General features: G+C 41.4%; 1 protein-coding gene across 3 annotated transcripts in view; it reads left to right on the top strand.

The window, feature by feature from the left end:
* Positions 1-8,470, top strand: part of wt1b (WT1 transcription factor b) — an 11,488-nt gene extending 3,018 nt beyond the window's left edge. The window contains exons 2-10 of one of the 3 annotated variants that reach the window (XM_013914019.1): positions 1,241-1,564; positions 2,760-2,882; positions 3,600-3,699; positions 4,949-5,029; positions 5,521-5,626; positions 5,709-5,856; positions 5,953-6,042; positions 6,688-6,780; positions 6,914-8,470. In XM_013914019.1, coding sequence (XP_013769473.1) covers positions 1,261-1,564; positions 2,760-2,882; positions 3,600-3,699; positions 4,949-5,029; positions 5,521-5,626; positions 5,709-5,856; positions 5,953-6,042; positions 6,688-6,780; positions 6,914-7,035 — 1,167 coding nt within the window. In that variant the 5' untranslated portion in view covers positions 1,241-1,260 and the 3' untranslated portion in view covers positions 7,036-8,470. Of the gene's footprint in view, positions 1-753; positions 1,565-2,759; positions 2,883-3,599; positions 3,700-4,948; positions 5,030-5,520; positions 5,627-5,708; positions 5,857-5,952; positions 6,043-6,687; positions 6,781-6,913 lie in introns of those variants that run through there. The other 2 variants (XM_013914018.1, XM_005745764.2) reach the window with 2 other exon arrangements.
* Positions 8,471-13,837: the final 5,367 nt, after the last annotated feature.

The raw sequence follows: 13,837 nt of genomic DNA, 5'->3' as shown, positions 1-13,837 counted from the left end.
ACACACACACACACACACACACACACACACACACGCCCTCTCTTCTAATAAATAATTATCCCTCAGTGTGATGTGGCTTTGGTCCAAGGCCCTGGAGTTTATGTGAGCTGCTTTTAGTGAAAAACAGTACCATATCCAAAATGGAAACATTCCGGCCACATTTTATGCATTTTTGTTTTTACCATTTTTACATTTTGAGCAATTACTGTTTCACCTGTAATTTTTATTCAGTCTATTGCAGTGTTTTTGCAAGCAGCTGTCTTGCTGCTCGCTAAACTGTTGCTTCATCCAGTAAGTATAAATTTTGAAAGTGTATATTTCTGAAAACAAATGAGTCAGAGTCAGAGTCATAGGAGTCCAGAACGATAAGCATTTGTAAGAACGGCTCAGGTCACTAGTGCACTGACTAACATTTTCATTTTGCTGTTTTTGAACACATGTTTGAAAACATTTTTTATTTTCAAATTGTATTTTTAGTTGCTCAGGTTTCTAGTTTGTTCTGCATCCTGAACACTGGACATGTAACACTGACTCCTTCTTTCATGCACATGTACGTGCAATCGATGAGAAACGCTTAAACTTGAACAAAGAAGGAAGAACAACACCCTCTAATCTAAATGTGACATTAGTTAGAATCTACTCAGAAGTGCAGTCTGTAAAAACAATAAAAAGATTTGCAGTCTCAGCTGGCTGGGGAAAAGCAAGGGAGTCATCCTCTTCTCATCCTCTCTTGCTCCTCCCCTTCTTCACTGAGTTATTCAGTATTTGAGCCTTCAAGAGAATAAGGAAAGCCAGACATTATAGAGACAGAGGGACAAGGAACTGTTTATCTCACAGGCTCCCACTTCAAATCCACGGCAGGTACCCAGGGAGCCTGAAATTTGGCATCCAGATTTTGTTCAACAGTCAGTTATTTTCATTATTCACTTTCTCACAAAAGATTGGAAACATGGCTCCTCTAGCGCATTGTGACCACTGATGTCTGTTTCTGCAGAAGTATTTCCTCCATGCTTCTTGTTTCTTCAGATATTGTTTTTGTTATGCGCTTAAGAGTTCATTAATGTTACTGTGATTTCTTAGTTGTACCTTCTTTTGGAATACGATCACTACTTTTTTGGACTGGATTTTCTTGAACCTCCTTCGCTAATGTTGACCGAACCGTGTGGAACCATGTCACTGGGCTCAGATGTTCGCGATCTGACCCTATTACAACCTGCGCCTCCTGTGCCATCCTTACCAGGAGCTGGTGGCGGCTGTGGGATGTCTGTTGGCGGGGGCCCGTGGACCCAGATGCTGGACCTCCACCCTGGCTCTCCATACAGCTCCCTGCCCTCCCACCATTCCCTCATCAAGCAGGAGCCTGGCTGGGGCACCGCTGATCCGATAGAGGACCCTCACTGTGGACTTGGGGCCTTCACAGTGCATTTCACTGGCCAATTTACAGGCTCGGGCCCCTGTCGGACCGGGGCCTTTGGAGAACCACCTTCAAACCAGCCAAGAATGTTTCCCAATGGAACCTACCTGCCCAGCTGTGTGGACAGCCCTCCTACACCTAGGAATCAGGGTGAGCATTCTTACTGCTAATCCCTTCTGTGATACCATCAGTCAATAAAATGTTTTTTTAGAGACAGCATCATTCTATACTGCCATTAAATGTGCTCTTGATGTTTAAGAGTGTTGTCAGTAATGTTGTGTCTGAGCAGCATGTCCTGTTCTTTACTAGGTCATTTCAAATCACAACAAATCCTTTGGCATCATCATTATTATTACCCCTCAGTTTTGGGTTTAATTAACACAGTATTGCATGTATACATAAAAAGTGTAAGTATAAAAAATAAAAATTGAGTCCTTTGACTTCAGCTGCTGTTTGAGCAACTTTTTATACAAAACAGAAGATTAGTTTGGTTCTTATCTGGAATCATAATTAAAAATGAAACTACATAAATTTTGTTTCAATGTTTCTGTACAGGAGATAAGACACATCTGCCACTGTCATAAACAATTCTTGCATTTGCTATCTGCTGGGGTACATTTAACCTACATGTTTGCCTGCTGCTTTCAGAGGAAGTGTGCATGTGAGACTTCTTTGCCCAGCGCAAAGTAGTTTTTGATGAAGTGATAAAACAGAGTGGTTTTCTGCAAGTGGCATGAATCAGGGAGTTTGTGAGTCATTTTTCTTAGAAATTTACTGACATCCCTTTTGGGCCTGACGCTGGGTATCACAAACTGTCCATACTGCGTTTGTAAAATAAACATCACATTCACTTTCCTTGTGATTGTACAATACTTGTGTGCTACAGCAGAATACATCAAAATAGTTTTCGTTACATGTTTCTTTCCCCGTCAAATAACTAAAATGATACTCTTTAAAATTTTCTCTCCCCTTCTATTTTTTTTTTTTTTACAAAGCATATGCTACAGTAGCTCACATCAGTCCATCTGTGGTGTGTCTGCCAAATTTCTTTTTCCACCTGCCATAAATAATGCAACCACAAAGCCAAAGATAGATGGGGGGAAAAAGAATATGTTACAAGGAAAGAGGATTTAGTAGTGCGATGAATGTCTCCCTGCGGTAAGCCTGCCAGGGACTAAGAGCTACTATCAAGGGGATATAGATAACTGACCAGATACTGAAGACTTTGCAAGCTTCAGAATGTTGCAGTGATGTTTGAGATGATGATCTAATGACTCGAGCAGGCAAATAGGCTCATTTTATTTCCATCACCTCTCTTTTTTGTTGTTTTTGTTTTTTCTCTCAGGTTACGGAGCAGTCGGTTTAGACAGCAATCCCAGTTACGGTCACACGCCGTCTCACCACACTCCTCAGCTCTCCAGCCTGTCATTCAAACACGAGGAGACACTGTCACCGCCAAACAGCATAGGTAACTCTTTACGCCCCGGCGCCTTTTCATTTGATCTGCAGACTGGAAGGCTGTCGTGTCACAGCAAGGTTATATACGTAACCCATCATTTTTCATATCACAACAGAACCGCTATTATCCATTTCCCTTCATCTCTCCCCATCTCTGTCTGCACACATATTCATATACGCAGACATACATAAACACACTCTCCCTCTTGCTCTTCAAGCATACAAAAGGTTAATGATTCTGGAAATTATAACTTGAGGAAATGGCTTTATGCGACTCTGTTGGAATGTCAAAAACTGTCTAGGGACCAATATACTATGTGAACCTGAAAAGGACCAGTGGTTCTCAACGACCTGTTCTCCATTCTGTTATTTTTTCTCTCTTGCCGTTCATGTGTCTTTGAAATGAACTCATATTTGTTTTACAAATAAATTTAGTGTGTCTGGAAAAATGATTCAATATAATATCAATGGTTTAGAAGCATTTATATCGCAAGTGGAACAGTGATGTATTGTATGTAATATATAGTTTTAACCAAAAACCACTAAAATTAACAATGTGTTCAGTGTTTTCTGTTTTTTTCTATGTATTTCACAGTTTCATGATCTTTTCTAGACTCCCAGCTTTTCATTTAAAAAAAGCATATTATTTTAAAATCTGAAAATGAAATTGTTGTAAACACTGCATCCATATTTTAAACCAGCCTTTGTATTTTTTCATTTGATTTAGTTGACCAGCAATTTCCAGCGCCTAATCCTATGTTCAGCTGCCATAATCCTTCAGACTCTTGTCCGAGCAGCCAAGCGCTGCTGCTGCGAAATTACAACAGGTACAATAATTTATCCCTGTATGAGTTTGTTTTTGCTTTATTTCCCCTTTTTTCTGGTCCTCAGTCATCAGTTCATGTCAGATTCTTTCCACTGACACCATATGCAGCTTGCTCACTTGCTGGTCATTTTTAGAAGTGTGAACTCTCCCTGATCCCACATTAAGCCCCGTGTTTGCCTCTACAGCGTCTGGGTTGTGAATCCTAATTTGTTCTGAGGTTAAGTGCTGCCCACTGGTGCTCAGCAGGCCAAAACAAACACTTAAGTGATCTACTGCTGATGTGTGTCAGTCCACCCTCAGGAAAAATGAGGAGAAAAGTAAAAAGGAGAAATGTTAAGTGAAAGTGAGAGTTGCGGAGAAGCTGCCACTGAAAATCTGCTTATTAGAATCTGTAGATGTGTTTCGCACTTGTTTTCGTTTGGATGGAAAACATCTCAAAGGGTAAATTAGGATGAAATTCTTCAAATGCCGGCCCGCGATGTTGTTGAAGAAAAGGAACATGTACAACTCAAATACTGGGACGGCAGCTGATAAGAACGGGGAAGACTGCACTGTTGTTAGAGCTATTGCATGAACTGGAAACCCTCAAACAAACACGCACACGAGTGCACGCGCTCATACACATGGTGTACATATGTCAGATATCAGTGAGTCTTTGCACAGTTTTACTTAGTTCAGAACTGATTAGTGAGCCATCGCAATCCTTCCCTCAAGGACTTCTGAAGGAATGTGGTCCAGAATTCCCCTGAAAGTGTTTCTCGCCATTAATGATACCGAGGACAGAGTGATGTCATCCACGGGTCCAGGGTGTACTAGGCACAGAGGCTCTCACCCCCACAATGAGTGCACAATCCCATCTTCAAGTGTGCGAGTTTGTGTGCTGTGTTTGTGTGTGTCTGTGTGAAGTAGTGTGATCTGCCAAGGTAAAGAATGGCTCAGTGCCTGTGTCTTTTAATGAGGCCAGTGAGGAGTGTGGTGGGTGGACAGCATGTGTTAATAAGTGAACCATTTGGACTTCCCCTGAATGAAACATCTTCATTTTATGTACAAGGGAAGAAAACTGTCAGGAGGAATTCAGAGTAAATCTTGTCTGTGATTATTAATTTCAAGGTTATTTCCAAAAAGTAACCAAATAATAAAAAATAAAAAAACCTGAACATAGCCTATAAATTACTTTCCCCCGCTTTCCTAACTCTGCTGTGAGTGCAGTGTTAACCCTGTTAATGCCGTATGCTGTATGTTTTACTCAGTGATAACCTGTACCAAATGGCATCTCAGCTGGAGTGTGTAACATGGAACCAAATGAACTCCTTGGCATCATCTATGAAGAGGTGAGACTTTGTCGCTTTTTATTTTCAACACCATATGGTGCAGTTTTTAGTCTTCACTGGTGCTTTGTTTATGTGCAGTCTTTCACTTCTAATGCATGTTCTAAATGCTGAGTTGAGTATTTGAAGGTTTTCTGGTTTAGGCTTCTATAAAGTCATTCAAATTTTAAAAAAGGAAGAAAAAAGAAGGAAAACAGAAAGAAGGGGCCATTTGTGCTAAAGAATGTGAGACGAAGCTTTCCTTGCTCAAAAAATAAAAAAAGTCTCAGATGAAGTTTATGTAGGATCCCGTCCCCTAAATTTACAAGCTGAGTGAGAAAATATATCTTCAGGGCCCTGGATATATTGTTAGAGGCAGGCATGTTTAAGGGTTGTTTGGAAGAGAAGAGGAGAAAGGCTTTTGTTCAAGTTGGAAATCCCTCAGGAAACATGGCATTTATGTCCTAAATACTCCACTGTTATAATTAACTTGTAACTTTGTTCCTGCCTACCAGCGGCCATCCAACCAGCTATGACAGTGACCCCATAGCCCCACCTCCACCCATGCTTGTCAGCACCCAGTACCACATACACACCCACGGTGTCTTCAGAGGACTTCAGGTTAGTCAGGTTTGGTCACACATATGAACAAAGACAGAAAGTGAACTTCCTCAGTGTAAATCCTTCTCATTTCTTCTTAAAGGATGTCAGACGGGTATCTGGTATCACTTCCCCTGCTGCGAAGACTTCAGAGGCCAGTGAGAAGAGACCGTTTGTGTGCGCTTATCCCGGCTGCAGCAAGAGATACTTCAAACTGTCCCATCTGCAGATGCATGGCCGCAAACACACAGGTGGAGGCTGTTTAGAACATTTGTACTCATTTGTCCTGCCCACTTTGAAATGTGACGACTTTAGGCTTCGATGATGACGGCTGGTTTGTATTGCAGGAGAGAAACCATACCAGTGTGATTTCACAGACTGTGGACGCAGATTTTCTCGCTCGGACCAGTTAAAGAGACACCAGCGCAGACACACAGGTAGAGTGGTGTTAAGCTAGTATATCTAATTCCTCATTCCACTATAGATAGGTACATCAGGTTTCCTTTTTGGACAATACATTTAAAAAGTAATTACTTAAAGGATTTTGAATTTCCTGGTAGTGTGGAGGAGGCAGTTTTGAATGAATAATGAATATTTTTTTGAAGCGAGAAATGAGTCATTGTAATTAGTGTTTCATTATTTATAAAATCCTGGCTGCTGCCTTAATTCGCCTTTTAACTCTTTTTTCTTAAACCTTCTTACTGCTTTCTAAAAATATAGCGGCCATCATTATTGCTTCAAGACCCCGTAATGCATGAAACTATATCATTCAATCCAGGAACACAACAAAATAAATATTTAGAAATTAATTCACTACGAGAAACAAATAATTTTTCTATGTATTGTGATTTTGTATTTATTTAATTGATAACACTGAATGCTGCATAACCAGAGTGATCAATTATAATCCATGAATGCTAGAATTCCCATATCTAGAATGAATCTAGAGTAAATTTGATCACATTTTCTTAATAGCAATTTTTAACCACTTAATCTTACACTTAACTTCTGACCCTCTTCTTACCGTTTCCACACTCATTCATGTTTCTGACGGTGCAACAACAACCGTCATCTCTGCGTAGGAGTGAAGCCCTTTCAGTGTGAGACGTGTCAGAGAAAGTTTTCACGGTCAGATCATCTTAAGACACACACTCGGACTCATACAGGTAAAACAAGTGCGTATACCTTTATTTTCTACTTCTCCATTCGAATTGATTTACACACAATAAGTGCCTTCACTGAATTCACTCTAAAGCAATGCTTTCTCCTGTTTTTCCCCCCTTTTTTTGCGTGTCCCCTCCTTGTCAGGTGAGAAGCCCTTTACATGCCGCTGGTCCAACTGTCAGAAGAAGTTTGCCCGCTCTGACGAGCTGGTGCGCCACCACAGCATGCACCAGAGGAACCTGACCAAGCTGCAGCCTGCCATCTGAGCAGCAAGAGGAGGAGGAGGACAAAGAGGAATGTGACAGTATGTTGTGCCAGCTAGTAGAAAAAGATGCCTGGATCCTGGTCAGCGGTTATGGTGCTTTGCCAGACTTACCGAAGTGGCGAGCGCAGCTGACGCCTGCGTCAACGTCAAGACTCACAGATGATCCCCAAGGTCGTCAAGATGCACTTCAACCACTACTAGCAATAAAAGTGCCATTTTGAGAGGGTATAATGCCACAGTAATGCTGAGCCAAGATTTTTGTTTTTAACTTCATGAGATGAGGAAAATGTTGACATACTATTTTGAATATTTTGCGACACATGCACTGGCTTCTTCTTTTGTTTTTAAAATGGTCTCACCTCTTCAATATGTTGGACATTGTAAACTGGATTTAGAGCAATAAGAACAACTCCTCAGTGTTTGTCTGTTAAGTTGAACACAGAGAATCTTCGGTTGTGGGAATGTCGACATCTTTATCTTCCTAAAGTGTACATTAGACTGCCCAGATTGCTTTGTATATACTTCATGTGGTGCATTTGCTCACAATATATGGTGCCTTTTATATTCTTGTGCATTTATAAAATCTTGAGTCACATCAGTGCACGCTTGTGTTGGCGAGAGACAAAGGAGGTGTGGGTGTTGTCAGGTTAAGAGGCCACCTATGAGACGAGGTGGGGGTGTGAGGTGGGTGACAGACAGTAAAACAGCACCCCTCTGTGACTCTGACAGGTTGCAGATCTCACCCTCCTAAATCTCAAGCACACATCTTCATAAATAGGAACATCTGGAGCCCAATAAATCTCATTAGAAAAGACACATACCTCAGTGTCAGCAGGCTGCTCTCCACTGACTGCCCCCTTATACGCAGGCTGGGCCCCAAAATGCACACATGCACATGCTTGAGTTCTTGCTGTACATAATAGCCTGCAGTTTAGAACAACACTTTACACCTTTTATCCACATGATGGCAGTGTCATCCTTTCTCGTCTTGCAAATGGAACTTGTACTCAGAGTTCTCGACTGTGACTGAATTCATATACTGTTTATATTTTACCACCTCAGCCTGAAGATGTCCAATTTATTCTTGCATGTTGAGTATCAGTACAGACTATATTTCGGTCCGTGAAATATACATGGTTTCAATAGAATGTGTGTTTTTCAGCTTATCTGCAAATCTAGAGGAAAGGCGATGGGATGATTCAGCTTCAGAGGGTGTGTTAATAAAATATGACTCAGTGTGGGCAGAAAGTGTTGTTGCATGGCTCATAGTATGTTTTAACTGTTATCAGTGTGCTCGCATATGGAAAGCACAGTGTACGTTTAAAGAAGACATTTATCCAACAGAAGCCCAAACAGGGCACAGTGTGTACCTGCTCTTTTCACGGCAGCCCTTTTACACTTGACGAATTAACAAAGATTAAAATGCCTTTCTCCTACTTCAGGGTCACGGACGGCTCATTTGAAGCGCAGATTCAGGTTGTTTTCCAATTCCCATAATGGCAGGGAGGTAGTATCTCTGTGATGTTTTTTTCTGCTTCTTAATCCAGTGCACTTTGATTAAGAAGGGCTCGTCTTTGTTCTTACTCAGCGGGGGTGTTGTGAATTGCTGGAAGATCAGACGGACAGAGTGAAAGACAGAGCTGAACATTTTACTCACTTCAGTTCACTCTTTACTGGATATTGGCAAGGCTTTCCGGAGCATGAGGTTCTGATGCTTTAAATGTCCTCAGTCTTTACTACCAACGACTATCACACTCGCTCAGATCTGTGCCCTATACACTGATCTTCTGCATTTCTTTGCGGGCATGTGTATTACCCAAACAACACAATAAATGTATGCACTCAGTCCCATCCTGCCAAATGTTACCCCCAGTCTGAATGCATGAACACACACATAGGCGTACACACACTCACTCGCTCGCGCACACGCCACCAGATGCCCCCTCAGCTGTACTGCTGGCAGTTTGCCTTTAAGGGGTGTCGGCATGGGTAATCTCAGGTGACGTACACCTGGTAAGGCACAGCCCAAGACATCTGTAGGACAGCAGGCCTGCTAGCTTCACAGCCTCCACAACCACATGCAATGTCCCGAAAAGGTTTCTATCAAAAGTAAAAGTTATTTAAATTCACTGTCACAAGGAAAGCAAAGGAAAAGGTGCATCTTTTTCATGATTTAGTTGTATGGAACAACAAGCTGTTTTTTGTAGTTGGTTTAAAAAGGAGTGGTCTTATTTTTCACTATGTCATTCGGTGAAGTCCCAGGTGCTTCCAACATCAGCATACATTTCCCGCTGTGTTTCTTTGGGCCAAAAGACGTTATTTAACCTCCAGGAACTGGAAAGGTCAGTGCACATGTAGCACACACAGGCTCTTAGGAGCCCCAAGGGATTGTTAACAAGGTCAACCCTCCAGAGAGACAACTCAGAAGGGTTACAAGGAGGCCCGCATGCAAAAACAATGCTGTGCCAACAGGAGGCGCTGTCAGGTAATGTTCACATGTTAAGTGAAGCATGCTGTTAGTTTTATTCCCAGACAGCTTTCTCCCCCTCCCTTCAGGCTAGCTCTCTGGTGCAGAGCTGCTGCTTCACAGTCTGAGGGGGTCTAGGGGTTCTTGGGGGTATTCCCTGTAGTAAAGCAGGGAGCCTGAGGGGCTCTGGTATGTAGGAGCTTTGGGAATGCAGAGGCCTTGGGGGGCCTGGAGCTCAGATGGGGCCTACAGGGTAAACTTTCTCACTCAGGGAGCAGAGATGGAGCAGATACAGAAAGACAGCGAGGGGAAAACACCTTGAGAGGAGTCTGTTAGACATGCAGGCAGCAGCCGGAAAGATCCCATGAGGGTACACAGACACGGGAACAAACACACACTTACGTATACCCTAACCACAAACCAATATGTGGGACAGCAAGGAGAAGCAGATAGCACGTTTTATGTATTCACGCTCTCATCAGAAATTTCATCTTTTATCTTCCCATCATTTCTCCCTCCTGCTGTCTCTTCTGTGCCACGGGAAGATATTAACGTCTAACAGGATTAGATGTGTCTCTATCATGTGATCTAGAAGCTCACAAACCAACTCATGCCCCCTGGGGGAACAGTGGGATGGGAAAGACCTTGTCTCCCCTCTCCATCCCAAAGGTATCCAGATGCTGGGACATGGGGAGAGAAACCCACAGAAAGAGAGATGAAAATGTCGACAAATGGAGCGAGAGAGTCATTTTGTCCAAAGATATCAAGTCTCACGGGGACAGCATTGTCTACACCCTCACTGTGATGAATTTCAAAACAACTCAACTGCGGGCCACTTTGCCCGCCTTTTAATTAAAACTTGAGAAGTTCCTCTCAGCGTATATCATGTGAGATATGCTGCAGCTTGCCAGAATGTGTGAGTGACTGAAGAAGCCATTTGAAATCTGTTTGAAACTGATTTCGAGTCTTCCTGACCTCAGTCCAAAGGGCTCCCATTTCTCCTGAGGCAGTTACAATTAGTTACCAACTCACTAAGTTTATGGTTCCTAAATTGAAATATATTGCTCTTTAAAGCCTTCTCTCTAATTGTGTAGTCATTAATTGCTGATTCCCTATCTACACTGTGTTGATGGGCACATAAAAACTCATGGTGATAGATGAGCGCAAGTGCAGTTCACAAAAAAAAAAAAGTCAGGGTGTACGTCTTATTCATCCTCACCACCACTAGGAGGAGTAAAGTCCTCGGATAATTCTCTTTGGTAAAAGAAAAGATACAAAAGTCATTGTCCATAAGTAGAAACACATTTATTAGCCCACATTTACAATTAAATACAATCACATGAATTGGATGAAAGACATAATGGCCTTTGCATGAGGGCAGTTCCCTCAAATCAGCCTAGACAGGAAGGAAAAAATATATTTCTGCAGTCATCTGGATGTTTGAAATGTTTTCACACACAAACAATTCCTCACATAAAGGCTGTTTGTACATATTAGCCTGAATAAGTCTGGTGGAAAAATCCTGAATACCTTTATTTATTTATTTATTTTTGGCCAAAAAAACCCATCAAATATAGACATGCTGAATGTTTTACATAGTGGAAAGACTTAATTGTGTGATTTAAGTGAGACTGAGGATGATTGGATGTTTTAATGTTCATTATGACAAATGGAGGGATCCGCTCTTTCAGTGAAATGTCCATTTCTGATGAGTTTTTCTAGAACAGTGATTGTGGGAAATTTCATCTGGTGAACAAGAAACTGAACAAAAAAATTTTGTTTAAAGTTCACAAGTAGGTGGTAATTCCTGGTACATTTCACTGTAGTTAATGTAAGCTAAGGTAAGTTCATGTTGACTGGACACTTTATATATGTATATATTTTTTTCCATTAGTACATCTATCGACTACACAGCTTGTGTAACCAGGAAGTAGGTGCGATACTTGTATCCAACAATAAATAATCTTAAGAACAATGTTACTATTCTAAATGTTATGTATCTTTTTAACAACATCTTTGTTTACAGCAAATGTTTAGCCTAATAAGTACAGAAATTAATATATAATATTGTTTGAGCTGTCACATTAAGCCACGTATCATATCTATATGAAAAAAAATAGTTGGACTTTTTTCGCCTTTATGCCTGTTATTATATAATGGGCATAAAGCTTGTTATGAAAGCTTCAGAACGGGATGGGTCAGATGTCCCAAAGATCATTATAAACAACACCCTGGGCTATAAATCCCCAGGGTGGAAGGAACAAACACAGGACATAATAATAGACAAAGATGAGGGAGCGTACACTTGGATGAAAAATAGGGCATCGTGATTATGTGAGTCAGAGAGGAGCAGGGGAGCTAAGGGGGAATTGGATGCTATGCGTACTTTGTTATGGTGGCTGTTTAATTGTAGCAGTCATTTTGGCTTTGGAGCTGTTAATTGCTGATATGGAAATAGAAGTGTGCTATAAAAAAGCTCTTTAAGAGGAGATTGTTGGTGGACACTTGGAAATTGTATTGGATCGGAAGGGTGGGTGGGGGTGAGGTTGTAGACATTAATATGTTGCACTTTATGACCCTCCTCTCCCACTGTCTCCACCCTGTTTTCACCCAGAGGGCTCATTATTGTCATAGGAGAGGAGCTGATCTACGCAGACACTCATATGAGAGCCGTCTGAAGGCATTAATGTGCACACACTCCCCCAGTGTGAATGACTAGAACCTATCATAAACAGCAGGAGCAGACCGTTAAACATGGCCGCTAGGCAGGTAGTCCACGCCCCCCCCCAGTCCCCCATCTTGTTCATGCAAACACACATTTGGTTCTTTTACATCTCTGTGCACCACTAATACTTGTCCACCTTCACTCACACATTGGCTCAAGGACATAGATGCACCCTGACACATGACAACCCTCATATGGTATCTGGAGGAAGTACATTGAGTAACTTAGTGCAATTATTCAAATGTATGAAGCAAGACTGACTCCACACTCCTTAGCAAAGCAGTAGAGAAAATATTATGTTATCTAACAGAGAAAAAAAGAAGAAGCAGATAATACAGACACCTCCGCTCTGAACCTTCCTCAGAGCTGGACCTGTTTTTTTTTTCTTTTTGACAGATAAAGAAATTCATGTATTCTTGGATGACTGTACAACTGGAGCCATGCCCATGTTTGTTAGCCTATTTCAACAAATTCTTATGGAAAAAAGCAAAAACCAAACATTCTTATTGTTAAGTTATTTAAACCTGAAAAAAAAGCTCTCAAGTAATTCAAACCAGAGTAAAAATATCAAACATGACTTGGATATTTGGAGGATAGTTTTGTAGCCATTTTTGGCTTCTAGTTTGAGAGTGAAGAAGAAGGAGGTCTTTCATTAGAACGGAATAAAACAGCCCACACATACATTGCTCTGTCCCTTGTTCCTAATGAGCTTTATCGCATTGGTCCCGCTTGACTTGTCTTGCTAACTGGCACACATATATCCATATGTTCCACATGAGCAAGCAGAGGGGATAGGCTGGGTGGCAGAACTGCTTTCTCAGTTACATCTGAGAGTTTTACTGCAACAGCCAGGAGCAACAGCAAGTCAGCTTAACTCCATGTCTGCTTTCCACGCACACGTGTGTGTGTGTGTGTGTGTGTGTGTGTGTGTGTGTGAAGTCTGTAATTAGTCCTGAGAAGTGTTAATAGTGTTAATAGTGTTAATAGCGTTAATAGTGCGCTTGTTCCTGATGTTCAACGAATAAAAAAGTTGAATCCAGACTTGAAAAGTTGAGTTGCCTGGACGATTAGCTGTCTTCATTGGTGAAGCTATAAAGACAGGCAGCATTCAAACACAGGGATGTTTTACAGAGGTTAGGAAGGCAAGCCCCCAAAAAGACTGACAAATAAATAAATATTGCAGCACAATAGGAAAGAAGTTTTGAGAAACTCAGTGGTGTGTTTAAAAGTATTACGTGTTGTATGTAGGCCGGTGTCCAGTCAGTGAAACAGATGAACACCAGTGTTCACCTGTACCTGTTACCATTTGTAGCAAGGACACAGAGAGAGCACGACACCATGTCACACTGACAGTGGAAAATTAGTATTTTAACTGGTTTTCTACATGCATAATGATTTTTATTAAGTTGTGACGATGATGCTGTAAATAAATGTAAATGTTGACCATTCAGAAACTGCAGAAACCCATGATTATGTTTGAGGTTATTAATTTAGCTAGTAGTATTAGCTATATGAATTCCCAACCCAATACATTTAAGCATTTAGACTTCTACCCATCCTCTTCTGCTTATCCTTGTCAGGGTCGTAGGAGGGCTGGAGCCTATCGAGGCT

The sequence above is a fragment of the Pundamilia nyererei genome, unplaced genomic scaffold, assembly GCF_000239375.1.
Source record: "Pundamilia nyererei isolate P.nyererei 1_Seehausen unplaced genomic scaffold, PunNye1.0 scaffold00166, whole genome shotgun sequence".
Taxonomy (NCBI): Eukaryota; Metazoa; Chordata; class Actinopteri; order Cichliformes; family Cichlidae; genus Pundamilia; species Pundamilia nyererei.
Note: the sequence above shows the minus strand (reverse complement) of the source record. Positions and strands in the feature narration are given on the sequence as shown.